This window comes from Amphibalanus amphitrite, unplaced genomic scaffold (genome assembly GCF_019059575.1).
Source record: "Amphibalanus amphitrite isolate SeventyFive unplaced genomic scaffold, NRLGWU_Aamphi_draft 000135F_arrow, whole genome shotgun sequence".
In the NCBI taxonomy this organism is placed as follows: domain Eukaryota; kingdom Metazoa; phylum Arthropoda; class Thecostraca; order Balanomorpha; family Balanidae; genus Amphibalanus; species Amphibalanus amphitrite.
In genome coordinates, this window is record NW_024881630.1 from 105,633 (window position 1) to 133,591 (window position 27,959).

General features: G+C 50.6%; 2 protein-coding genes across 2 annotated transcripts; both read right to left on the bottom strand.

The window, feature by feature from the left end:
* Nucleotides 1-174: 174 nt before the first annotated feature.
* Nucleotides 175-8,902, bottom strand: LOC122382212 (4-hydroxyphenylpyruvate dioxygenase-like). Its single transcript, XM_043367256.1, has 9 exons — nt 6,158-8,902; nt 5,518-5,607; nt 4,127-4,357; nt 3,265-3,354; nt 2,400-2,699; nt 1,995-2,114; nt 1,343-1,465; nt 925-1,041; nt 175-651 (listed from the first exon to the last, which is right to left on the bottom strand). Exons 1-9 carry the CDS (start codon nt 6,158-6,160, stop codon nt 577-579), a joined length of 1,149 nt encoding a protein of 382 aa, XP_043223191.1. The 5' UTR covers nt 6,161-8,902; the 3' UTR covers nt 175-576.
* LOC122382211 lies at nt 7,646-15,403 on the bottom strand. The gene is made up of 2 exons (XM_043367255.1): nt 14,928-15,403; nt 7,646-10,278 (listed from the first exon to the last, which is right to left on the bottom strand). The coding sequence occupies exons 1-2, from the start codon at nt 15,242-15,244 to the stop codon at nt 8,616-8,618; spliced, it is 1,980 nt and encodes a 659-aa protein (XP_043223190.1). The 5' UTR covers nt 15,245-15,403; the 3' UTR covers nt 7,646-8,615.
* Nucleotides 15,404-27,959: the final 12,556 nt, after the last annotated feature.

A 27,959-nucleotide genomic window follows, 5' to 3' on the forward strand; every position in this document is an offset into this window, starting at 1 on the left:
CCCTAAATCGTCGGTGTGAGGTTGAGACGGAAGACTGAACGGATTGTAACTCGTTCAGTCGTAACCTTTGCACCGCGCCCAATAACTTCAACAGCCTGGGGAGCTGGGAAACCGTCCGCTAAGCTGACGCCGGAGTGGTGCCACGCTTGGACATCGAATCAAGGGATAGTCGGCCGCAGTTAATACATGTATTCCCCAAATATTGCCCAGTAACCACAATATTGCACACCGGCCTTCGGAAAGAAAGCAATTATGCTTAGCAAGGCGCCGGCATACACTTCACATCTGAGACGGCACCATTATCCAGTCGCGTACTGCGCGCCGGTCTACACACTGGTCAATGTTGGACGGAGTCTGAGGCGCTACCTAGTACCCTGGCACCGAGGTTAGTCGCGGCGGAGCGGAGCGGACTGGCACTGCTGTGTACGAGACCTGGTCTGTCTGTCTCTGTCGGACGCTTTCACAGAACTGCGGAGCCTCCCACGTAGGTCCGGTCAAACTCCAGTCTGGTCCTGTTCAGGGGCCGTTTTGGTTCGGTTCTGTTCAGATGCTGGTCTGGTCCGGTCCAGACGCCGCTCACAGATTGCCCCGTCTCGCCTGGTCAATTTCGATGGCGACGAACAGCGCCTTGAAGTTACCGGCTCCGAAACCCTGCAGGGTGGAAGGAGTGGGACGTCAGTCGAAGCCCTGGCCGGGATGGAGCTAAGCTAGCTACACGCACTGTGTGCGGCCTGCATCATCAATCACACAAGCTTCCACTTGCTGACATACTGATTGGGAAGCAGCGAATGTGAATGTTCAGAGCCGGGAGTCAGTCAATCAAACATTTTCAAGAAACGAAATTCGTATACTTTATCAAGGCCAATACATCTGTGTTGGATCGCTTTGTGCTCTTCGTCGGTGTCTGATCCCGGTTCGCCTCACCTGGTGATTGTTTCGCTGAATGGCCTCGATGAACAGCGTCGGTCGGTCCTGCATGATCTTGGTGAAGATCTGCAGCAGGTAGCCGTCGTCGTCGTAGTCGATCAGGATGTTCAGCTCCTGCAATTGACAGAACAACATTTATGGCGCTCTTGCAACGAACATGTCAGCACGCTCAGCCTGTCAACCAACCTGCAGAAGGTCTGGTTCTCTCTCGAGCCTATCGGAGCCCGCGGAGGCCGGATTGCAGATTGGTTCCAGCAAGGCGTTTCTGAGCCGACCAAAGGACACTTCAATGCACTCTCCAGCGTAAGCCTTCTACGGTGGTGCCACCTGCCGATCATTGGCGGTACCGAGGGCGATCACTGTACGGGCACGACTGCCTCGGCCGCCAGAGGGTGAGAAATGTGGCATTGCTTACCTGCAGAACGTCCAGGTCCTCTTCCACCTTGACCTTGGAGTGTTTGAGCTGTTCTCGCAGCTCCTCGTAGTAAGTGTCGGGGATGGTGAGGAACTCCTGGCCGCGCGCCTTCATCGCTCGGATCTGAGTCAACAAACACGGCATGGGTACAGATGTCAGCAAGTGCAAGAAGTCGTAGTCGCACACACAGACTGGCAGGGATCTTAGTCATTCTACAGGTACTCGTAGTCAGCAGGCAGTCACAGAGAGACGCATATGTTTTCCAGTCAACGGACAAACAAAACATCAGTGACGAGTTCGACCATTACGCGATTTGGAATACCACTCACTTCGATTACTCCAGCCATCATCCTGCTCTACTGCCCCAGGTGATACACCCGGTACTGCTGCGGATGGTGGCGATTGTTCTACTACTCGTGCTACTCCTGTCCCTGTTGGCTGTTGTCAGTGCTACTGCCGGTGTCACTGTAGGCTGTCGGTGTCACTGTAGGTGTTGTGTTACTGCCAGTGTTACTGCCCGGTCAGCTGCTGCCGATGTTAGTGCTCGTGCCACTCCCGCCGCTGTTGTCAGTGCTACTGTTGGTGCTACTGTCGGTGCTACTGCAGGTGCTACTGCAGGTGCTACTGCCAGCTATTACTGCGCGGTACTCACCGAGCCGATGATGTCGGTCGTGTTGAGAGCGATGTGCTGCACACCCGCACCGCCGTAATAGTCCACGTACTCCTGAATCTGAGACTTCCTCTTGCCGGGAGCTGGCTCGTTGATGGGCATCTGAGAGAGGGCATCGACTTTCAAAACACGGGCACGTTGTGGAATGACCTTAATGTGTAAGGGCTTATGGGTAAGTGGTGAAAACTGCCAACTGGCATACCTTGAACCAAATATACCTACTTATGACTTATCCATATAGTCAAGATCATTTTGATTACAATAAACGATTAATGAAAGCATGTTGAAAGACATTTTAGCATCCGGCTTGATCACCGTCAGCCGTCAGGTACCGGTTACACGCTGGACAAAGGTCCCCCACTCCCCACGTCCCGCCGCCGGCCGCACCTTGATAGTCTCGTCCCAGTTGGTGACGACGATGGAGCGCAGTGCCGAGAACTCGGTGTGCAACTGCTTGTCGTCGATAGACCAGAACCGGTGGAAGGCCAGCGACTTCTCGTACCAGTCGGCCACGTTGGTCATCTGCAGGTCGGGCTGGTTGCCCACCACGTGGTCGACGAAGCGCAGCCCCACCGGCGGCAGCGTGGCCAGCAGCTTGCTCTCGGCTGCCAGCGGCTTCTGGTAGCCGGGCAGGAAGAGGCCCGAGTACGAGCCGCGCTCCACCAGCGTGTGCGTCGTGTCGCCGTACTATCGGACGGGTGAGACGGGAGCGTCAGTAGCCGACCGTACCACAACAGACGCGTTATGGACCGGTCAAGCGGGGCGAATGGCGATTCCCGATGGTCACTCGATGACACGCAAATCAAAATCAAGTAGGTTTTGAAATCCGACCTTTCTTGCCTTGACCAGAATCTCGCCATTGGTTGATATACTTCAATAAATGAAAACTTTTCCCGTGACGGAATGTCGAAAAAAGCGTTAAAATAGAGTTCCTTGGACAAAGTTACCTAGCTATCAAATGCCGTTAAAATTGGAAAATGAGTCGATTATGTGCGGATGCAAGAAGAGGATACCCAATAGGTCAACATCTACGAAAAGTGACAAATGGAGGAAAGAGGAGCCAGTGATAAACCATTAAGAGATCCATGGCTGCTCTGAAACTCTGCATCTCCTCCTGAATGACATCCACCTGTCAGGTAACAGCCCTCGCTCTACACTGTCGTCAGGGGGGTCTACATTTGCATGACAGGACGATTGCTGCGCGATAAGCCCGCGATACAGCCGCGATACAAAGGCGGCAGGGCCGACGTACCGTCTGCACCACGGCGAATCGCACCGAGCCGCTAGCGTCACTCTCCTCCCAGATGTCCTTGACAATGGTGGCGCCGCGCTTCTTGGCGTGCTGAGGGCAGGGGTAATGGACGCGTCACCGGCCGCCCGCTCTGCAGGGCCGTGAACCGTCTCCCGAGGGCACGGTCGGGCTCACTAACGGCTCATCAAGGAGACAACCGGACTCTATAATGGAAGCTAGGGCTAGGCTAGGGCTTATGGAAGCTAGGGGCCGCCTAAACGGTCAGGCCGTTGCTAATCAAAAACCAGTCATAAAAATTTGACAAGACAGTGATAACACAGCGCAAGCGTCAGCTCATTCGAACGGAATCACGTCTATATATATATAAGTGGTGTCAATTTCAAAAAACGTATGTCCGATGTCCGTCCAATGTCCAATAGGTACTTACGTCGACTGTTCGTCCAAAAATGTCCAAGCCAGCCATTTGTCCAAATATGTCCGACATCTACGGAATAGCTTACACTCAACACCGTTATCTAATTTGCTTTTAATGTATCGTTACCAGCTCAAAAGTGTTATTATTTCGAAAGCTGAGCTTTCTAATAGCCAATCAATGTTAAACACGATTGAGGTGAGGTGTAGCAAGCGATTGTCCAAAGTTGTCCAAAGCTTGCTGTCATTGTCCAACCGAATTCCGAACTGGACATTGGACAAAATCGGAATTCCGAAGATTCAAGTTCCGATTGACACCACTAATATATATGAACATAGCGCATAATATATGACGTATTTTTCATATAGAGAGAAGTACCGCACGACCGACATGCGCACTTAGGACAACGATGGCGACAACCTACCTCGGCTCAGCGGTTACCGGACCTACCTCGACGATGACGTCCAGGTCCTCCACGGTAAACGCTACGTCTTTGACGCCGTCTCCGTGTCGCACCAGGTGGTCGCCCATTTCCTTGTTGCCCGGCTTCAGCGCGCTCTTGAACACGAAGTAGATGTCGTTCTGGCGCACGCAGTGGGCGGCCACGTCGCGACTGCCCGTCTCCAGGCCGGCGTACGCGTGCGGCGCGAACCCCAGGTGGGTGCAGTAGTAGGAAGCCGCCTGTCCGCGCGCACACAGCATTGTTATGCATAAAGGCGTAACAACAACGGTGCAAAGATCAATACAACGGTATGGCTACAGTGATGCAGATTTATAAAAACTGTAACGATTAGAGCACTGACTAAAGTCGGAAAGGGTGAGGTAAGGAGGCACTACGCAGTAAACCTGCTACCTACTAAAACCAAGCACATTCGTCGTTTTTATTTATTTCTGTCATTGGTTCATCGGTGTTGGCTGTGCCTATCGGTCTTGCCCATGCCATAAGCAGGATCAGTAATAGCATCATGAGTAATGGGAACGACTAAGACCCAAGCCGGGGTAAAGGGACTATCCCACCTTCAAAGAAGTCCTGTTTAGCGTGCGAAAAATTAGGTATGTCGCAACTAAGGAGTAAGAGGGTAATATATACATTTGCAGAATCGGAGAGGGGTGCTTTTGACTAGCGACTTCAGCAAGGCGTGAAACTTGGGCCGATGAACTAGCAGCAAGAGAGACGAGCACAGTGAGGTTGCTGATTAACTTCGGCAAGCTCCGAGCACCACGACATTCCTGTCGTCACAGGTAGGTCCAATGTCGCCCTCATGGCACAGCGCCTTTCCAGCAGCGGCGCCCGCTTTTACTGCGCTCATCAGAGTGACAAGGGTCCACCAGCGGTGTCCAGACGACATACAGCTGTACAGCAAGATTGCCATCAGCGGGGATCCTCGCGCGGCGACCCGCAGAGGGCAGGGCAGCGAGCGGGGCAGGAGGCGCCGCCGCCCCCGGCTGCTGGTGATGGCAGAATTCCGAACGCTGCGCCGGCGCCGGTCGGTCGGCCGTCAGACGCGACGGGTCGGCCGCGGCCGCGGCCGCACGTGACCGGGCTCGGCAGCAGGGTCGTTGGGAGGGCGCATTTGGCACTCTGCCAGCGTCTGGCAGCCAGAGCACCGCACTCAAGTGCAAGGAGCATTCCGATCACGGCAGCAGCAAGACAACGGTCATCTTATGCCATTTGTCAGGCTGCGGGAAGCGCCAGTGGAATTATTTCTGGGGTCATCATGATGTGAATACCGATCTCACGATCACATCTTTTCTTCTAGTTTTCGGTTCAGCCGCGGCGGAGACGGTGATGTCCAATGGGGCTGTGTGGGAGGGGAGGGTTGCTGGTCAGCCGTGCTCACCTGTTTAGCATTGCCCACCCAGAAGGTGACGTGGTCAAAGTGGACAAACTTGCCGCCGGCCGGCTTCTCGCCCTTGTCCTCGTAACTCGTCTGAAACAGAAGGTGTGCGCTGTGAAACCATTCAGCTGGACCAGTCAACGAGCAACGCTGTCCTCGACGAGCCTCAGTGTGCCGGAGGTTATACCTACTGGGCTGACCGAAACTGACTCGGGTTTACAGGGTCGCACTCATACAGACATTCGGTAACATAAACGTAACGATGCATTGGCGGGTTGTAAAACGCGAGGCGTAAAACGTGCATTCCACAGTATATCGAAAACTGTGCATTCGAGCCTGTCCTTTTCCAACTTCCGTATGACCTCAAGTTTCCGGGCTCTTGTCTATGGGATGTCGTTTCATTTTATTTCGCCATTCCTATCAGGAGCTGCTCGAGACCAGATGAAATACAAGATCATGTAAATGCTGATAAATGATAATTACCTCTTCATTTCACAAAGTTACTCGTCTGCAACGCTGCAGACAACACGGCAAAACATTGAGAACCGTTTGAAAATGTTCGATGGTTCGGCCCATTTGACCCAACCCACGCTGTTGACGCCGGCCTGAGACCCCCAGGTCAATCCCTCAGGCAGTGACTCACCATGATGTCCCGATGAAGGTCGCGTATAGGTGCACTGCCCACGGCCGAGCTCAGGTGCGTTCCGCAGTGTCCAGTGGGGAGATGGTCCGTCTGACTGTCGCCCGGCCGGCCCCAGACGGCTGCCGCTGATTGGTCGCCTCTCGGCCGGCCGCTCCCCTATTGGTGGAGACGAAGGCGCGGCCGCGGGCGCGGTGGCGCGGCCGGTCCTCCAGGGCTGATCGGCGAGCTGATTATTCGAGGACGAGAGGGAGAGTTCGGGGCCGCACGGGAGAACAGCGCAGCAGCGGCCGACCCGGGCCCGTGGGCTCCCGCCACACTGCGCAGTTAGGATACGCGGAGAGGAGTTCACGAGCTGGTGCCTTTTCTGCGATTGTCCACCGACCAAATCCACCTACTCTACGCTCCATATGTTTAGCTTATCAAGGGCTGCTATACATGTGCAACGTACATTGCGCACTTTCAAAGCTAACACTGCCTCTTATAGCCCCTTGCCGGATTAGGAGTGACCTCCCTGGTTTTGGTAGATCCTCCCTGCTGTAGATAATGCATAATTTGCCTGGGTGCTCGCTCACACTGCACACTGGCAAGACGAAAAAACCCTTTAACAGTGGTTCGAAAAGTTCCTCGACAAGCACATCGAATCGCGCCGGTCCCAGCGCGATTTGCAGTCTTTTTTACTACCTAACAAGTGGAAAAAAAAACTCACTAATCTGGAGCGTCCCACTCATTTCGTTTGTTGATTTAGACTCATTCGTTCTATTTACAGACCAGTTCAGGGCCGCAGGCCAGGAGGACAATGGAGACATTGGGCTGATTGGAGTAGGTACACTCTATGGTGCGCCGCTGAGGCTGAGTGCACCCCTGCTGTCTGTCCCGCGTAAGGCAGGCAGGTCTTGTGGGACAGCTGTGAGCACGGTCATTCCGGAGGAACATGTTGCTTTCAGAGCCGGCCCAATCGGCTGTTCGAAACTTCAATCGATCTTCAATGAGGAGTGAGGCAGCAGCTCTACATGCCTCGTTGACGTCCAATGGCATCGCTTTGAGCGCCATCTGGCTTTCAAGAGGGCACCACCATGCCAGTTCAAGCCATGGACTTAGGAAAAAGATACACTGGCCATGGATGAGGTCATAGCTTCTTTGAAGGAACAAATTTAGCAGAAATATTGCAACACTTGGATGCTTATATAGACTTTGACGTTATTACCGAAACAAAAAAATCGTGACGTCACGTAGTCCCACTAATCACAGCTGAGATGATTTTGTCGTCCGAGCCAGCACATGTCGGAGCGAGACAGCGTCCGGCGTCAGGACAGGGTCTGAACACGTCACATGTCACAGTACTGTTACCTGTCAGAACATGGAAACGATGGCCCGGTCGCTGCACCGTCCCGAGATGCTGCCCACCCGTTCTGCACTAACCCACTGTTATCTTACGACGGGGGGGGGGGGGCAGGACAGCCTAGGTCATCAGGACCCAAGACATAATAATGCGCGTCAACTTTTATTTACTTTATACAGCCCACGGAAATTAAGCAGCTAGTGCAACAAAAATATTTAGAACCCTCAAAGCTAACTCGCCCTTGTCATTCCACATCTTCGATGAGCTAATAGTATGACAAAGTGCAGAAAACACTTTCATCCAATGAGCCTAGTACGCAAGCGTGTGTCCGCATTTCCTCCACGCCCTAGTCTCCACGCGCTATGCACGGCTCACAAACACATACACACACACGCACACACATGAATCGCGCGTATATACACAAAACCCAACGAAACAGCATCGGTATGCAAGTGAACAAAATCATACACTATGCCAGACTTTTTACGCAGCCATAAGATAACATTCGAGAGCCTATTGAATAGCATAAACCACACTCGCATCAATCGCAAGGATGGAGGTGCGTAGGATTGATTGATTGATCCCGCCTCCATGCGTACGGTTGATGTGAGCGTTAGTTGAGTCATTTAAAAGGCTCCCTCGTGTTATCTTCTGACTGCGGAAAGTCTGTTTCCGCCTTTAACCGGGAAATCGGTGCTCAACACAAGGCTGAAGACAGCCATGATCCCTGTGCTACAAGGAGCACTAAATAAAAACGAAAACATGGTGGGTGAATGGTGACACGAATGCTTCAAATCATCCTATCTTACAATGTAACACCGTCCGCCACTGTGAGGATACGTGAAACCATGGATGGTGTTAAAAGCGTCCCTGGCGGCACAGGCGCTGTCCGTGAGCGCGGGGCGTACGGAGCCGCTCGAGACAGCGATCATCTCAGCGTGAGTTAGTCTGTGCCGCGCTCAGCCTGCGGGACCCTGGGCAGTCTCCACAGCGGGTTTGTCTGTCCATCGCTCGGCACTCACTGTGCGAGACTTCGGTCGTACGAAGTGAATGCGACGCCCAGCCACACTGTGCTGGAGTGGCCCAGCTTTGTACCTTATGTTCCTGCAGCTGCTGGGCCTACAGTTCATCGGCAAACACAAGGCTGGTGGAATGGACGGGCGCCTGCCTGCCGCCACTCACGGACGCGCCCCGCCGCCCCCTCGGCCGACCGACGCCGCGGCCCCGTCCGCGGCCGCGACCGCGCGGCCTGCCCACCACCGCCAAGGGAGGCTCCACGTGCTGAGACCAGCCATCGTCGATGCTCGAACTCTGGTCTTCGTGCTCGAACTCGATGAGCTCGGTGAGATCGACCGCGTTCCAGCACTGTTTGGCCGGGCTGGGCGTTTCGGCCTCGAACACCTCCACCTCCTCTACCACATCCTCCTCTTCGTCCTCGTCATCATCCACCTCGTAGGACCTCCACTTCTGCTTGGTGATGCTGTGCGCCTGACCGCGGCGGACGGGCGAATGCTGCTCGGCCGCATCCATGTGATCCAGGGTCAGCTGGCCGGCCATCTCTCCGGCGGCAATCACCTCTGTCTCCAGCGGTTCCAGCTCGGCCACCACTGCCGCCGGCTGCGGCCGCGGCCGCGACCACGGGCCCGGACCCTTTATGAAGCGCAGCCTCTTCTGCTCGCGCAGCTCCTTGAAGCCGCGCGACACCTCGGGGAATCGTCCGAACGCCGCCGCGCTGCGCAGCGCAAACATCGACGGCAGCGGGATGTTCATCGTGTTGCGCACAAACTCGAACGTGCGCCGGCGGCAGAGGCGCCGCAGTGCGATGGCGCGCATGTAGTCTTCAGCCTCCCAGGGCAGCAGCCTCTTGCTTTTAAGCAGACGAGACTGCTGAGCTCGAGTGAATACCGCATTGAGAGCGTCTCGCATTCGCTCGATGATGGCCGCCTGGCGTATGTCACGCTTCACATCCCTCCCGATAGCGTCGATGCGCTGCGTGGTGGCGGTGTGCGCGTGTTTCAACGACGAGTTACGGAGTGCCAGTACCTCCTGGCGAAGACTGAAGATCATCCGCTTGGCCTCGAGCATGTCGGCCGGCACGGAGAGCATATCGTTGGCCAGCGCGAGCTCGACGGGCTCTTCCTCGGAGCGGAGCACCATGAGCGGGTGGCCGGCCGGGAACATGGCGGCGTTTTGCAGCGCCTGCTCCGCCTCCACGTCTTCCCGCCGGCGCCGGCCCGACTGCCGGCCTGTGAGCGACGTCAGCGTGGACTGCGCGGCCGCCTGCTGCAACAGCAGCTCCTGCAGCTGCCGCTGCTTGGTGGCCAGCTTCTGCTCCAGCACGCCCGTCTGTCGCTGCATCCTGCGGATCTCCTTTAGCTGCCGGCCCAGGTCGTCCAGGTCCTCGCCTTCGTCTCGCTGCTCTACCTCGGGCTTCATGAACGTCACCTTGCGAATGATGGGACCGCCATTCGGCAGATTGTATACCTCGGACTTCATGCTGGTGATTGTGCCTTCTACCCCTCTGGATAGCGAAACATTGGATGCTGCCTTACGCCGCTTGGCGGCCACGCTCGTAGTGGGAGCCCTTTTGCGTGGTTTTCCCACAGAAGCGAGCATGTCCAACTTCTGGTCGCGCTGCCATTGCTCGCGGCGCAGCTGCTCTGCCATGGCCTCCTCGATGATGGCGGCGCGATCCTCGGGGTCCAGCGGCGGCGATTGCTCCCGCAAAGGGTGCAGCGCTTCCCACTCCTCCTCCTCATCGCCGGCATACTCCTCCAGCAGACTGAAATAGCCACAAGTTGTAATCGTCACCGGACAAGGTACACAGAAAATCGCTAAACGACAAAATATCTAACAGCAAGCATGCAGTTATAATAGTACAAGAGCTGTGTTGAAAGTATGTGAATATCTGTCATTAAAATTAAGTTAGAAAGCTACAGTATTGACAGACTGCTTTCGTCCATTGACTTGGTATTTATTCATTTTATCATGCAATACAAACATTTATGATCTGCCAACCATGTAATTATTTTAGGTACATTTTCAATTATGGATGTTCATTCACTCTCAAAACAAAAAGCCCCACACATCATTCACTCTCAAAACAAGAAGCCCCACACACTGGTGAGGGATCCAATTATTTGAATCACTTTCCAACCATACTGAAGTGATTTTTATGCTGCAGTTCAAGTCCAGGTCATGTGACCTTGTATGTTGGCCATTAAAAATCCTGATTTATCTGCTCAGCAGATCTAAGAAGTTGCCAGTTTGCTGGCACTTTTCGGTTTCTCTAATTGTGCAGTTGCCAATGAGAGGCCTACACCAATTGGAATTTGACTGAGCAGATAAAAGAAAAGACTTTGCCCCCCCCCCCCAAAAAAAACAGGGTGACTCATCAGTCATCACACAGGAGGTAGACGAATGATATGTCCAATGTGCTTAAGACAATTTTAACCCTAGCCTCAGGAAGGTAGCAACTAAAATAAGAACCCATTAAATCGTTGATCCTCCTTTTGCCCCCTTTAACCCTCACTCCTCTCGGGGGAGGGGAGTCGAACGGACCCCTTCCCTCAGTTTTTCGCGAATAACTCGCGCTAAAAGCGGGAGAACGCGAAGAAACTTCGAGTACCCTCGAATCTCGATTTAAGAAATCAATTTCACGCATACCCTGAAAATGTCATGACCCTGACCCAGATGACCTTTGACCTGTGACAAATGTTGAAAATAATGCCCTTTGCTGGTCCCAGCCGGGTCCAAACAATTTTGTTCTCCTTCACAACTTTATACTCCGGCACCTGAACTCTCTTTAATTTCCAGCCTGTGATGAAAAACTGATATTATTACGCCTAAAACATGCAGTTATAGCATTGAGAAAACACGTTTTATCAACTGTCACATTTAGGAGGCAAAACATTTGATTTTCCTGTTGAGTGTTCTAAAAGCTGGCCGGTTCTCCGGACAGATTTTATTCTCCGGGACCACGACCAAAATTCACAATTCCAGCATTGCCTGTGACCTATTTCTTGAGACCATGTTTGGCCAGAATCGCGATTCAGCGTATGTCCTCTCACATTGTCCGCACATTTGCAGTCTTTTTGTGGTCTTAAGAGTTCAAACATGTGAAATGATGTTGGTCACATGCATTATGGTGGGTGTCACGGTCACATGAAGGTCATGCCAGGTCATTGACATTTGATGAACCTGGTTCACTTTTTTGTATTAGTTAGGTCAGAATGCCAAACCGATTATGAACAGCACACTATACCTATGATGTATTTTGATCCCCTGGTCCTGATTTCACATATGATAATTATCCATTCTGGAACTACCAAAGCACCTCTGAAATATTTACTGTTACCGCAAACTGTTAGGTACCTAAAACACTCCACACAACCTAGAAGCAGTACAGTGCCGCAGGCAATGTCTCAGGAGAGATTACAGACAATAAATCAAATATTTTAAGGTTAAGTGGTTGTGTATCTGACTTCAGGCTGCCGAGGGCCTGATAATAACTTTCTGGGTTGATATATCAGACGGGCACACTGTGGTATGTCCGACCCATTTATGGAAACGTTTCCATTTTTGGAACAATGGAAATGCCGTTTCCAAAAATAGAAACGGCCTGTTCCATAAATGGCGACGCTGCGTGCATTGCTGCTTTTGAAGCATACTGGGCATTGATTGGTGCAATTTGGCATGCGCAGGATGCCACCAATCGACAGCCAGCATTCTAGTTTATGTTCCTGTTCTCCGACTTTCCGATCAGAAAACCGAAAGTTGACGAACGAGGTGACGGTCGTCAAGTTAGATGTAAGTGAATCCTAATCTATAATCTAAGATTCGGAATCAGGCGAGCCCCTACGATTTGGACCAAACTTAGTCAGTGGATAGTACGTAACGTCCTGATTACGATGCACCCAAAATCTAAGCTCGGCCCGCCATATTCACAAAGTTACGGATGTTTCAATTTCAATGTCATTCGGGAGAGCCCCTACGATTTCCGTCAAAATTTGTGTACGGACACACTAGATGCTCCGCATTACGAATATCACAAAATTTAAGCTCGGCCCGCCATATTTACGAAGTTCTATAGAGTTCTATAGAGTTATTTACGAAGTTCATGTGTTCTAGAGAACACATGCTTATGACTTACTCTATCAAGTTTTAGCCAGATATCTTCTAAAATGGCCAAGTTATTAGTTATACGCATTACAGCAAAAATTTCACAAATTTATATTTTTCAAATAAATTTTTCTGTTCGAATTTGACATCGTACACCAATATAAATAGCACCATCGTGCTCCTGAGCTCAAACTGCATCAAATAGACATGTTTTTGTTAAAAAATTTAACTTTGAAATTTGACCTTTTTAACCTGAGAGTGACCTGAACTCAGCTATATTCAGATGAAAATGGCCTCAAATGACACAGGCAGCACCGAATTCGAAAAATATGGCCTAAATGGACCATAAAGCATGTGTGACGTGACCGACTTATGACATAAGATTTCCGTGACCTATGATGACCTGACCCTGACCTGAAAATCAAAGTACAAGTTTGGTACCCTCAGGGTACATAAAGCATCTGTTTACGAGTGTGTAAACAAAAAATCAGCCTGATCTGCCTTTTAAGACGGCAGCCAGAACCCAAAATGTGAGCAAGCCAAGCATTGATCATTTTTACTTTGACCTGACCTGTGACGTCATCGGTGACATCGAGGTCAATGAAATTAAGTTAAAGGAAATAGTTCACATTTTAACATGGGTTTTGAACTGGAATAGCAGTTCCGTAGCTTGGGCTGAGACGAGCATAAATCAGGAGCTTTTACAGCCCAACGATCACCCTAGGCAAAGATATTCTATTTCTCGCCCCGAAAAATGTGTCTTGCGTTGAGGATGTGTGCCTTGCATATATTCGCATCCAGTATGAAACGAGCATGGGTACCGAAAATTCTTCAGAAACTAGAGAAATTATCTACGAGAACTCTAGAGAAATTCGCTCCAGTGAGGCGCTCCAGTAACAAAAGCACGAGCAGATCGCCCAAATGCCGGTGGCCGCGATAATTTCTCTAGTTTCTGAAGAATTTTCATGACCCATGCTCTTTTCATACTGGATCGCGTGTGCCTTACAGAAACTGAAAAGTTCTTCCTATATCAAAAATATAGAAAATAATATTTTGCTGTAAAAAGGTTTTATTTTCTTTGCTGATCATTTTGAACATAAAAAATCACAAATCCATTGCAAAAAAAAATAATTTCGTGAAAGTGAACTATTTCCTTTAAGCTCAACAGTTTTTCCGGGGCTATCAGATGCCGTTTGAATTTTGACGATCGGCCCAGTAGTTTCGGAGTAGGGAGCAGTGCTGGAAATGAGGCTGCTTTCTGGTCCCGGCGTTTTATTCTCCTCGCGGGTTAATCCCGTCCAGCGTTTAGCCTTTCGGGACCCACTCAGGGTCGTGGTTGTTTTCGCCGCTCGCCCTAGTCGAGATGCAAAGTTAATAGTCACACGAAGCTTATTTAGGGCCAGCCAAACCAGTCTAGTCTGGAGTTACTGTTAAATGTATGCATATAGATGAAAGTAAAAGGTTTTGTAGAATCAATTTATTTCGAAGTCGTATATTCAGAGGCCCCAAATAAACTTCGTGCGACTATCAACTTTGCATCTCGAATGGGCCGAGCGGCGAAAACAACCGCGGCTCTGAGAGGGTCCCGAAAGGCTAAGCGCTAGACGGGGCGAACTCACCCGGAGAATAAAACGCCGGGACCAGAAAGCGGCCTCATTTCCAGCACTGGTAGGGAGGGCCCCCCAGTAAGGTGTGTTATACACAGACCCGCACAGACCCCAGTGGGGCGCGGGTAAATGTTTCAGTATGACTATGAACCCAACGTCCAAGATAAATACTGAGAGCTTACTGTTATACCAGTTCCAAAACATCAAACGTTTAGCCAATTATAAATTTAAAAAACACAAAGTGGTGATGTTGAATGGATACAACAACTTTCTGTGCACAAAGACAAGTGCATTTGGTGTATCCGTGCTTGTTTACAGTGAAAGTGGTATAACATGAAATCCAGTCACCCTGGACAAAAAATTGTGCAAAGATGTTGCCATTTCTATCTATGGAACGAGCGTTTCCATTTTTGGAACAGATGAGTTGTCAAAATTGGAAATGTTTCCATTCATAGGAACATCTCCATAAATAAATCAGAGAAACCAGTGCGCCCAACTGATATTGGGAGTGGTTTGATTTAATTTTGAGCCTAGGGTGCAAAAGGATGATTTCACAATTTAATCTTAAGAAGCTCACTGACTTATTTGAATTAAATAAATCTTTTAAAAACTTAGGACAAAATAAAAGCTACGAAAAAGATATTCTATCGCACCACACAGGACACAGTCCAAAACATTTCATTACCAATAAAAGTTATCTCACCTATCCAATCCAGATGTAGGCAGCCGCAAAGATGGTAAGGCAAGAGCATGGAGCCTGGGTCTCAGAGGCTTAAGACCAAAAGCACATTTGGTTCGATATGAGGAGTCAAAGTCATCCTTTGTGAAATGCAGCGAGCAAATTCTGGCATTTTTTACATTGTACCCATCTTCAATTTGGCATCTTGCCATCCACTCTGCTCTCAATTCAGGATCATGAGGCAGGTGGAAAAATGATAATGAATTAGCTTTGTCCGTTTTGAGAGTTTTGCTGTTACTGTTATAGTACGCACGGCAACCAGCCACCGCGCAGAGAACCATCGTGGTCACGCTTCAGCTTAGGTATTACAGAATTTGAATTGCCGGTTAATCAAAGATGTAAATAATGTAACTATCCACAATATTTCCTCCAGCGGGCTTTGGGCCACTGTCGACACAAATTCAACACAAATTCGTGGGCCGTACTCATACTATTTTCTGGACGAATCGCCAGCTGACGCCGTCTGGTGGCGCTAGCAGAGCTACGTATATAATGGTATATATCAATGCCATATGCAAATTACTAAATATATATTTTTAATTTTTCTGTGAATGCCATTTCACGTGTTCGTTTCCATCTCCTACCGTCTTTATATCAAATAATAACATAGCTATCGTACGTCGCCAGCTGGCCAGCCAGCTGATTCCAGTTGTTAGCATGTGCTATTTAAATTCACGTTGAAATTCTGCCAAGCCAAATGCCAACAAAACCATAAAAGACGTCACTGGACTGCTGGACTCATCATGGATGTCTTGACAAATGCGACAAATGCATGCCTAGCCTAATGAGATCATGCAAAGTGCAAACCATAGATATACAGACATGCAAACTCGGCCCGGGAACGATTTTCAAGTGGGGGGGGGGGGGGGGAGCCTATAATACCTGACATGATGCATATGAAAGTGGCGTAGCTAGGGGTCTAAGGGGACACGTACACCCCCCCCCCCCCTCCATCGGGTTCAAAGGGACCCTCGGATGCGAGGGGCCCTGCGGCGCTTTGACCACTGAGTGACCCAGGCCTTGGAGTGACCATATTTCGACTCGGAAGGGCCCCGGCCCATGGGGCTCGTTAGAGCACCTCATGGGCCCGAAATAGCCACACTAAGATCTCCATAAGGGCCCCACGCCGGCTTCTGAGGGCCTCTTGCGGCTTTTAAGGGCCCCTCGGTGGTCTCCAAAGGTCCGTTACTGGCCTCTTGAGAGTTCTTACCGGCCTATGAGGGGCCACCTCTAGGGGTATTTCCCACCTGTGATGGTCCCACACTTATTCTGAGGGCCCCAAAACGGTAACTGTGGGGCCCTCATCGGCGCCTATGAGGGCCCACATCGCTGTCCCTGAGGGTTTCACACCAACTCTGAGTGCCTACACCAGTGCCTATCAAAACCCTATATCGGCGGTTCTGAGGACCCAACCAACACTTGCGCATCTAAAGGCCACTCACTGGTGACTTTTGAGGGCCCCACACCGGTAACTACAAGGGCCCCACCGGCGTCTGACAGTACCATGCCGGTCTCTAAGGACCCCGCAGGACTTCTTCTGCCGGCCTAAGGGCCCCTTGCCGGTCATTGAGATCCCCTGCTGGCTTGTATAGGGTTCGCGTCAGCAGCTCTAAAGGCCCTTAGTTGTTAATTGGGGCTTAGGGCGCGCCGACTGCTAAGGTCATTTTGCGCCCATAGCGTCGTATTCTGTATTCTGTATTCTGTATTTGCATTAACCGACTACAGGCCTTGCAGCCCATTTACAGTGGCAGTCAATTTAAACTAGGTAACACAACACAACACATGCACACAACGATGACAACACATTACATGTACGTTCCCTGAGAACGAGCAAACTCACGGATGTCCGATAAAACGGAGCACGATGATGCCAACATGTCAGCGGTGCGGCGGTGGGTGTATGTTGCAAGAAGCGGTTACATAGCACAGGGATACGGACAGTGAACCCTGACTTCACAGTGTTCACGCGACCGAAAGGTACGTGGAACAGCCCTGTCTGTCGAGAGCGTCTGTTGGGGACTGCTAGTCCGAAGATTGCCATCAGGTAAGGGCAGTCAATCCTATTGCGATACACATTGACTAGAAATGAAAGATCGGTCTGTACAAAGCGGGACTTAATCGAGCACAAACCAAAGCGATTCAGGAGACGCACGTACCTAATCAAGACTGGAGCCGTCTCCGTCGGAGTTTGATGCCAGCCACATCAAAAAACGATGCTGCATTCGCTCGAGCCGCACAAGATGGGTCTTTGCTGCACCGCTCCAGCCTCCAGACAACGCTGCCGTACTCAGCAATTGAGCGGACGTGAGCTTTGTAGGCGGCAAGCAGCGCAGTTCGATTGAATATGACCCGCCGGGGACATCGAGGCAACTGTACACTGCGCATTATTAGGCCTAACATCTTGTTACATTTCCGTATGGTGGCATCAACATGCTGCGAAAACGTAAGCCTAAGTAGCGTCCAAAAGGATGCCTAAATCGCGCACCTCCTGACAACTCTGCACATGACCATTAACTCTGTAGGTCGACTGAATGGGAGTTGTCCTAAGGGTGAAAGTGATCGTTTGACATTTAACCGGATTGAGTTTAGTTTCCATGTTTTACCACGCGCAGTGGAAGGGTTGCGAGTAGGTACTACTCCCAGTGGAAGGGGGGGGGGCTGATGCCGCCCCCCCCCAAGATCTCAGCTCCCACTGGAGCTAGAAAGACGAAATTTGGAGGGTAGGTGAAGGCTCTGGGGAACTCTGTTGTGTGTGAATTTCATGACCCTAGGTCAATATCTTCAAGGTCAGGGACGGCGCCACGGATTTCGCCTTGCGGGGGCAGGTTTTCAGAAAAAGGGCCCAAACAAGATGGGGGCCCAAAATTTCCGAAATATCGTCAATGCCGTCAACACTATGCCAGCCTTTATTTGTACCATGACCTACCATTCCCTACCTTCTACACAATAACTTTTCTGTTAAAAGACTCACTCTTAAGTCTTAACCCTCGCCCGTATTGGTGTTTTTTTTTTCCAGCCACGAACGTATAGGGGGCGGGAGTCCGTTGGGCCCCCCTTACCATTTCGCCCCTGATCAGGCTAGACCTTCGAAGAAAAAAAAAACAGCGTGCTGCCCGTGACGAGAGGAAGCCGATGGTACCCAATTTTAAGGTCTTTGGTCATCGGCTAACCTTCCAGGTCAGGTCAATGACCCAAAAGTCGGGAAAATCGGGACATGTTAGAACGTCGTAAAGGTGGCTGCTATGGGGTTTTTCGGGATGATGATCACGAATATCATGTTAGTTATGATCATAGATGATGTCTTCATGCATTTAGGCCAGGTCGGGTCAGGTCAGGTCAGGTCAACTAGTAAGGGTTTTGCCGGTCATTCGTAGTAGGTGGCAACCGCCTCTGACAGCTTCGTAACATGTTACGAAGGCACCAAATGTTCAAATGGTTGCTAAATTCGAATTCAGCTCCAAAAAACTAGCCTAGAGACATGTAAAACTCGAAAAAAAGAGAACCGAGGTCATCAAAGGTCAATGACCTGACCTGACCTTCCGGTGATCTTGACACCCACCCTAATGCATGGGAGTAACATCATACCCCATGTTTGAACGCTTGAAACCACGAAAAGACTGCAAACAGCTGCATGCGAGCCGACATACGCTGAATCGCGATTCCGGCCAAACATGGTCTCGAAAAGTAGGTCACAGGCCAAAGGCCATTAGGGTCAGGGTCATATTTTTTTTTTAGGATAGGTGTAAAATTAATAAACGCGAGACTACTGAAAGTGTCGTTGCGATCAGCCGCTCTTTACGCGAGTAATTCGCGAAAAACCGAGGGGGTCCGTTCGACAACAGGCAAGACATTGTTCTTGTGGTAACTTGAATAGGTAACCTTTTTTGTTTTAAGCTGTTAACTATCCTGACCAACAAATTCCACGTAAACAACCTGAATCAGCCTGAGCAGCCAAAATTCTGAACAAAAGCGTGTTCTCAATACTCGAGTTTATCATGGCCCGCCTCCCGGCTGGAAAGTGACTCGGACGGACAGTGGCTCAAACAAGAGCTCCGCTCGACAGGGCTGGCCCAAAAACACCGGTACACACATGACACAGGAGCGGCGCCTCGGGTAATGCCCTTAGGTTAAAGGCCCTAAAGGCCCTCGCATGAGTGGTATGGGCCCTCTCAAGTATGGTGCGGTTGACCGGGTCAACTTGACCCGAAGGTTGACCGGCGGCCAGGGTCAGCCGGTCAACCAGGTGCGGCGTACTCGCGGGCGATTTCGATACCATAGGGACCCTATGAGACCTATGTAGTTTCTATGTTCCTCCGAGACTGGATATGGGCCCTCTGAGGTCTCGAATGGGCCTTCGGAGACCTGTTACGCCCCATTAGGCCTAGTATGGACAATCTGAAGCCTGGTATAGGCGCTTGGTGGCCTGATGCGGGACCTCCTAGGTCTGTTAGGGTCTATGCGGCCTGAAATTGGCCTTCTGAGGCCTTGTAGGTGCCCTCTGCGGACTGGTCTGGGCCTTCGGAAACCTGTCAGGTCCCCATTAAGTCTATTATGAACCTTCTAAGGCCTAGTAGAGGCCTCAAAGACCTGGCTTGGTCCCTTGAGACCTGATATGGTCCTTCTGAAGCCTGGTTTGGGCCCCTGAGGCCTGGTATGGACCTTCTGACGTTCGGTAGATCCTCAGTTTGGCATGGCCATTGGAACCTGGTAAAGGCCCTTCCTTGACTGGTAGGGACCCTCAGAGGCTTGATATGGGCCTTTTTATACTACTAGGGGGCTTCTATGGCCTGGTATGGACCCTCTTAGACATTCTAAGGACCTTACCAGACCTTTTAATGGCCCTCTCAGCACTGTTGTTGGCCCTCTAATGTATGGACCCTCTCAGACATGATACGGGCCCTCCCAGTTCTTGCAAGGGCCTTCTCAGTACAGCTGCAGGCCCTCGCATGAGTGGTATGGGCCCTCTCAGGTATGGTACGGGCCCTCCTAGTCATCGCAACAGTCCTCTCAGTACTGCTGGGGCCTTTCCATGATTGCCATTGGCTGACATAACCCTCAGTAATATGTCAGGGTACGGGCCCTCACATAACTTGTGTGATGGTCCCTCAGTACTGTTATGGGCCTTGCTGTGGGCCCTCTCAGTACTGGTATGGGCCCTGTCACGGCTGGTATGGGCCCTCTCAGACATTTTACAGGCTCTCGCGCTCCTTCCAAAGGCCATCTAAGCATCGCTACGGGCCCTGTCATGACTGGTATGGGCCCTCTCCTTCTCAGGCATAATATGGTACCTCCCAGATCTTGCCTGGGCCCTTTCATATATTGAATGGGCCCTCTCAGACGTGGCATGGGCCCTCTTTGGCCCGGGCCTTTTCTACAGCCTGGGAAGATAGGACAGGGCCACAATCACCCAAGATACAAAATAAATGATTTTCTTTCATCTTTTTTGTTGCTAAATTGAGCCCTTTTCCAAAAACATGGGCCAAAGCCCATAAGTTCTATCTTGGCGGCGGCACCTTGAGAAGGCCCCCTTTGGCTTGATTCCCCACTCCTGAAGTCATTTCTACAGCTCTGCCCAGAAGTCTCCTTTCCGCATAGCCAGAGAGTATTCCGTCCATACCTGACCTGCTGGCTGAAAGAGGGCCCCAGTGTTCAGAGTTGGGGGGGGGCGGCTGCCCCTCCTGCCCCCCCTGTGGCGCCGTCCCTGTTCAAGGTCAAATGAGGTCAAATGTGGTCAAATCTGCCATATGAGCGACTTTTTTGCGTTTACACGCCGATAACTCAAAAAGTTACCGGCCGATGTTCTTTTTTCCTTCGCTATACGAAATAATATACGTTTGTGAGTACGTATGGTGAATTTCTAGTTAATTCAACAATAAATGTGGCAGCTAGAAGCCTGCTAAGGGTAAGATGTCGCCGGCTGAAGCGGGATCGGCCGACGCGGGAAACGCGGCAATCACAATTTTGTGTTTACACACTCATAACTCAAGTTGTTACCGACGGATTCTCAAAATTCTTTGACCATGAGATTGCCTGTACATTTCTTAGTCTTCTTATAAAATTTGACGCGAATCGAATATAATCAGCGGTAAGGAGCGCGATGTAAAGACGGAACTGTCCCGCCCCGGCACAGTCTACAATTCAGGCGGCGCGTAACGGCTAGCGCCGGCCGCCGCGGCGGTAGGATGTTTGACTTTACACCGCTATTTCTAGAAAAGTTGTGACCCGATTTTCTTATTGCTTGCACGAGAAGATCCGCAGTTAAATTCTGGATAGGTAGCCGAAATTTCACATTCATATTATGTTTGCGGCGCGAGTTATTGGCGAAAAACAGGAGGGGTGGGCGGAATCCGCCCCCTTCCACTGCGCGTGTTACACCAGTCGTGAAGCTTGTCTAAGTCCGCCTGAAGTAAAGCAACATCATCATCGGACCCCACTCGGTGAAACAGCTTGACATCATCTGCATATAACAGGCAGCCAGTCTCCATACACTTCGGGATGTCAGCAACAAAGCACGCGAACAACAAACACAAAGGTCCCAAAATGCTGCCTTCGGGCACGCCTGACTGCACAGCAGTCCACGCCGAATGCTTGCCGTTCAATACAACGCGCTGCATGCGATGGCTGAGGTAGGATGTAACTGTAAGCCAGGAGTGCTAATAAAACAGCTCTAAAGGCCCCACACCCGTCTGTAACGGCTTCACATCAGCGTCTATGAGGGCCCACAGCAACGCCTGTAAGGACCCTCGCCGGCGCCTCTGAGAGTTTCACACTAGCACCGGCACCTGCATGACGGCCCCACACCTCAGTGCTGCCTCTAAACTCTAAAGGCCCCTTACCGGCGGCTCTGAGGGCCCTTTAAATGGTCCTAGCGCTACGGCGGTGGTACCAACGCATTCGCCTTGTGAAGCCGCGTTTAATGATATATATTTTGTTTGGAAAAGGTGAAGTTTTATGTTGACCTCATGTGACCTCTAATTACCTCTGGTTGACCTTGACAAATGAAAGGTCGTTTGTGGTGGATTCATAGCCGCTGATCATGAACCTGGCATCTATTTTCCCCTAAGCCTTCATTTAGAGCCTCCGGATGGCAACATTGTTTTAATTATTAGTACTAACTACTAACAGTAGTTACTACACCTTTTTGCGTTGTTCGATGGCCAATCAGCAAAACCCATTCGTCCGATCAGCACATAGGTGGCGCCAGTGAGAGGCATTCCGGCAAAACCTTCAGCATATGGGCAAAACGGAATGCTGATCCCACTCCACAGTTCGTCAGTTGGGGAGACTGGGGAGAAGTGGGACATTATTTTGACGTCAACTTTGAAAAATCGTAAAAAATAGAATATTTAAGATTTAAGTAAATTGATTGCATTTACTGGTAAACGGTTTATTTCTTCTTCATTCTGTACTGTTTTTATGCGTGTTTGTTCACGTGTTACTTCTCAAATTTAAATTTTAGGAAAGGTTGACAATGGGGTGAACTGGGACACGTCCAGGAGAAGTGGGACAGATGATGGGGAGAACTGGGACTGGTCGAGAAATGTGATTTAAATGGAATACAATAAAAATTTGATGACCCATCACGAAGAAGAAGGTGTTTTTAAAGTTGACACCTAAAGAAATCACCTCGATTATCTTTTTTGAATTACACTGACAGCACTGAGTATCCTGGAAAAATTCCCATGCATTTGCATGCGGGAGAACTGGGACAGGGTTTAGGCACGTTGTCCCAGTTCTCCCCAAGTCGTCATTTTTATTTCAGCTGCTCTCCCACACAAAAAGTAGGTATAACAGATACATAAAAAAGTGTTTCTGCACAATTAAGATGACATCACTGATATCCAAAGGTGAACGGCCTGAACATTTTACATCGCTGAATAAGCGGCAAATTGAATTAGAGTAAAACTAGGGTTACCCGCGTGCTCCGCAACGCGAAGAAGGGTTATTTTTGACCCGTGGGTATTGGGTTGGTCTGTGTCGATTTGGTTGGTATCCATTTCGTTCGATTGCTTTTTGACGGCCAAGCATTTTGTAAGAAAACAAAAAAGATACATCGCATCGAGGTGCCCGTGTCGTATTATCATGCGTTCTAGTTAAGAATGATTCGAAAACTGGCGTGAAGTCTTTTGAGGGCCATCGATGAATTTCGCCAAAAATGACAATGTAATGGTTTAGAACATTTGCATTTTTAAGAATACTGTTATTCATAATGCAAAAATGAAGACTGAGCCTTGGACAGAATTCAATGCTCTTTCCAACGGTGCCATTTTTAATTGCCAGAGATATCAGATCATTGAGGAAAACCCGTGTGATTAATGAAGTGGCACAAAATTGACAAACACTATTTTCTCCCGTGATTTGTACCACCTTGATTTGGATCAATTAGCTTTTCGCAATTTTCCCATGAGAGGCGGTACATTTCTCTTCCCAACAGGCGTTGTTACAACTCGCTCCGTTTAACGGTCAACTAAAAATAAAATTTATCCCAAAATCCGTCAAAAACTGCAATTTTTCAATAAAAGTATCCTCATAGGGGCACGTGGCGCGTGCCATCCCCTGCAACGCACACCATTCAATAGCCCATTCGATTCTCTACACGATGCTGTTTTCCCCGTGCCGATCGGGCGCACGGTTACCGAGATGTTGCACGGGGACCGGACCCGTGTCGGGCAAATTTGGCCGTTTTTGCCCGATTTCGCACGCCGATTTATACATGTAAAGTCTATGACGCGAATTTGCACTTTTTGAGCACACGCCACGCGCTCCCTATCAATCCGATCGAGCTGAGACCCCTCAAAGGCACGTCGCGCATCCTTAATCTATAAGTTGTGCAAATTTCACCGGGCTAGGTGCAACGGTCTGGCCTGTAGTCCACGCAAAGCACCACCAAGTCGGGACCTCGGTAACGGACAGACGCACCCTCCTCAAATAGTAGTATAGATGCCAAAAAATCACATTTTAGACCCTAACTCAATATCTCAGAGACAGGCAACCGGAAAAGGAAACCGCTTGGCTGTGACGTGCCCCGACTAAATTCATGAGAAAATATGCAAAAACATAATTGTTTGTCCAATCGGTCACTAAGATATTGAAGGTGTCCCACTTCTCCCGCGTCCCAGTTATCCCCACTCTCCCTATTACCTTCGCTATTCGCCATAACTGATTGAGTTCCGGCAAAACCTTTGACGATTTGGATAAATGCTTCGTCATTCGTTAATATCCCTTCGACTTTCACCAAAACATCCCCATGCTAATTTCGGCATTCCTCATACCTAACATTTCGTCAAAACTAAAAACAAATCCATAGGCGTAGGAACAGGGGGGGGCCAGGTGGGCAAGTGCCCACCCACTTTTCGAGGTGGGGGGCCAACCATGTGTTTTGGCCCACCCACTTTTTACTCGAGGCCCCTTGTCTCGATTTGATAGGACGTCGTCACCTTCCAGAATAAACAAACTCGGTAAAAATAAGTTCCACGAATCCCCACGCACGGACTCTCAAGGGGCAGTGATGGATCCAAGGAGGCCCTCTGTACATACTTGTCAGTCGAAGCCCCTGAGACTGATGGCCTGAGAGACCCTAGTGGATCTGAGGAGGCCCCAATATCCACACTGGTCTGGGGAGGCCCCTGACACTGGCGGTCTGGGAGGCCCCTCTATCCATACTAGTCAGAGGTCTGAGACTGGTGGTCTGGGAGGCCCCTCCATCCACACTAGTCAGAATAGGCCCCTGACACTGGCGGTCTATCCGAGGCCCCCTACCCTCACTAGTCAGAGGAGGCCCCTCTATCCTCAAAAGTCAGAAGAGGCCCCTGAGACTGCTGGTCTGGGAGGCCTATCCATCTACACTAGTCAGAGGAGGCCCCTGAGACTGATGACCTGATAGGCCCTTATAATCACACCAGGCAGAAGAGGCCCATGAGACTGATTGACTGAGAGGCCCTTCTATTCATACTGGCCACAGGAGACCCCCAAAACTTTCGGTCTGGGAGGTCCCTCAATCCGGCACCAGTCAGAAGAGTCCCCTGAAACTGATGGCCTGGGAAGCCCTTATATTCACACTAGGCAGAAGAGGCCCCTGAGACTGATGGTATGAGAGGCCCTCATATTCACACCAGTCAGAAGAGGCCCCCGAGGCTGATGGTTGTGAGGCCCCTCTGTTCATATAACTGGCCACTGGAGGCCCCTGAAACCGATGGTCTGGGAGGGCCCTCTATCCACACTAGTCAGAAGAGGCCCCTGAGACCGATGGTCTGAGAGGCTGTTATATTCATACTGGCCACGAGAGGCCCCTGAGACTGGTAGTCAGAGAGGTCCACTCCTAATGAATCTAAGGGGGCCCTCTATCCACATTTACACTTTTCTAGGGAGGCCCCCGAGACTGATGGTCTGAGAGGCCCTTTTATTTATACTGTCCACAGGAGCCCCCAGAGATTAATGGTCTGATAGGCTCTTCCATTTATGCTAACCAGAGGAGGCCCCTAGGATTGATGGTCTAACAGGTCCTTCTATTTATACTAGCCAGAGGAGGCCCATGAGACTGATGGTCTGAGAGGCCCTTCTATTCAAACTACATAGACAGATGAGGCCCCTGAGAATGATAGTCCGAAGAGCCATGCGGCGGCAACTGACCGTGGCCATATTTCGGCTCGGTAAGGCCCCACAGAGCTCATGAGAGCACCTCAAGGGCTCCTAAGTAGATACGCTTATCCCCATAAAGGTGGCATAAGGGCTTCTGAAGGCTCCTTGTAGGCATCTAAGGGCCCTTTCCGGCCTCTAACGGCTCCACCCGCCTGTGATGGCTCCCCACCAGTGTTTATGAGCGCCACACAGCGGCGCCTTTGAGGGTCATACTAGTGTCTCCTAGGGCCCTACATCGGTGGCTCTCGGGGCCCCACACCGGCGCCTCTGTGGGCCACCACACCTGTGCATCTCAAGGCTCTACAGGTACAGGTCTCGCGGGTTTTAGCGGTAGGTTTTGCACCTAGAAAATTTAGTGTACTTCAGGCTATATCTTCGTCGTCTTAAGCTTTTAAGTGTTGAAGATGCGATCGACTTGTTGGGTAACAAGCCGGCCATGACCGTGTAAAATGGCTTCATCGTAGATCGATTAGTTTCTGAGATATAACCGGAAATGTAAAAGTTCAAAACCTACCGCTTAATCTCGCGAGACCTGTACATCTGAAGGACCCACACCGACACCTCTGAGGGCCCCACACCAGTGTCTCGGAGCTCTGAAGGCCCCACACCGGTGACTCTGAGGACTCACCGGCTCCTGAGAGCACCATGTTGATGTCTAACGGCTCCACAAGGCCACTGAAGGCACCACACAAGCTCTCACTGAGCCCTAATGTCCATGTACCTATCGGCCTCTGAGGGATTTAAGCAAGCGCATTCATAACTCCACACCAGCAGTTGTAAGGGCTTCACACTGAAGTATCTGAGGGTTCCACACCGGTGTCTCTAAGGGCCACATACCGGCATCTCTGAGGGCCCCATACCGGCGTCTCCGAGGGTCCACATCTGGCGGGCACCCATCAGCGACTGAAGGTCCCACACTGTCGACTCCGACAGCCCCATCTGCGTCTGGGAGCACCATGCCGTCTCTAATAAGAACCACAGCGGCTCCTCCGTACGAAAGATGGGCGTCTGCATGCCAAAGGGGAGCGGTTCGGAGACAGAAGGGCACCTACGTGCAATAGAGGTCTGCAAGACTGCAACTGATCAATGCCATGGGGGTGCATTCATAAGAAACAGGGGCGCCGGCATGGCAAAGAGAGGCGCCTTCAAGTGTCCATAAAAGAGAGACGCCTATGATAAGCACACATTGTATGCGACAACGGGGACAACGACAACGGACTGTGGGACATATAGGGATGTCTCTGATGACTATACATAGGGCGCTTATATGCCAAAGAGGGCGCCTATGAAGCTAATGGGGGCACCTGAGAAACGAGGAAGACATTTGTGTAAGGGTTTTCAGGGGTCATGCGCCGTTTGCGGCAAATAGATTCTAAAAAAAAAATCGGAGGGGGAATAAGTTTTAAAAATGGTGCGGACTTTCCGCACTGTTCGCTTAAGCGGTTACGCCCCTGGGTACATCTGCCCGATCTCAGAAGCTAGATTTGGAGGTCATACTTGAAAGCAGCCAGCAGGACGAGGCAAAAGTTGGAGGCCCCTGAAAATAGGAGGCCCCCTGGAAAAGGAGGCCCCTTGACAGGGTGGCCCGCCCACTTTTCATGACGTTCCTACGCCCGTGAACAAATCGCCCCTTTACAGAGAAGTATAAATATGACCACGTTTATACAGTGCAGTGCGGGGCATAGGTGGCGAAACTCGTAAGCCATTTATCTACATAAAAAATTGGTAGCGTTCATGAGCGCCATAGGTAAGTACAATGTAGGTAGATGAACGTAGCTGACATGTTATCGGCTGATTGAAAAATGGACAGGCAACCATGGGTGGAGCTTTTCCAGGGAAGTTGGTGGGGCAAAAATCGTCAAACCTTCAATGTCCGATTGTCAAGTTGAATAAAATGCTACACTGAATCAATTCCTATCATTACAGATACGGTATTTTGCAATACACATATATTTGAAAGCTCCTCAATGCCAAAAAGATTGATTTGCAAGGCAATAAGTCCTAAAAATTAGCTAAAGTTGATGGGGCAAAACGCTTATTGGTGGGGCAGAATGGCAAGTTGGTGGGGCAAAATGGCAAGTTGGTGGGGCAGCCGCCCCACCAACTGTAGGTATAGGAAGCTCCGCCCCTGCAGGCAACAGAGCAACAGGCTAGATAAGTTAACCCCGCCTCAAACACCAAGGTGTCACCAAGGAACAGGACAGGCTGGGCTGGATAAGTGAGCCACGCCCCAAACACCAAGGCGTCCGGCCGGCAGGGCCCGGCTCGCCATCTGTCAGCCATTCCCTCGCGAGTCCGACCGGCGCGGCCGCCCGAGGCGTTGTCCCATGACATCGCACGGGCAGTGACGCGATAATG

Coding starts and splice junctions, on each gene's coding strand:
- LOC122382212 (XM_043367256.1), bottom strand. Junction 2,700..3,264: donor GATTCGCCGTGGTGCAGACG/GTACGTCGGCCC, acceptor CCCGTCCGATAG/TACGGCGACACGACGCACAC. Junction 1,466..1,994: donor CGACCGACATCATCGGCTCG/GTGAGTACCGCG, acceptor TTGTTGACTCAG/ATCCGAGCGATGAAGGCGCG.
- LOC122382211 (XM_043367255.1), bottom strand. CDS start 15,244: ATGGTTCTCTGCGCGGTGGCTGGTTGCCGTGCGTACTATAACAGTAAC. Junction 10,279..14,927: donor CCTACATCTGGATTGGATAG/GTGAGATAACTT, acceptor TGGCTATTTCAG/TCTGCTGGAGGAGTATGCCG.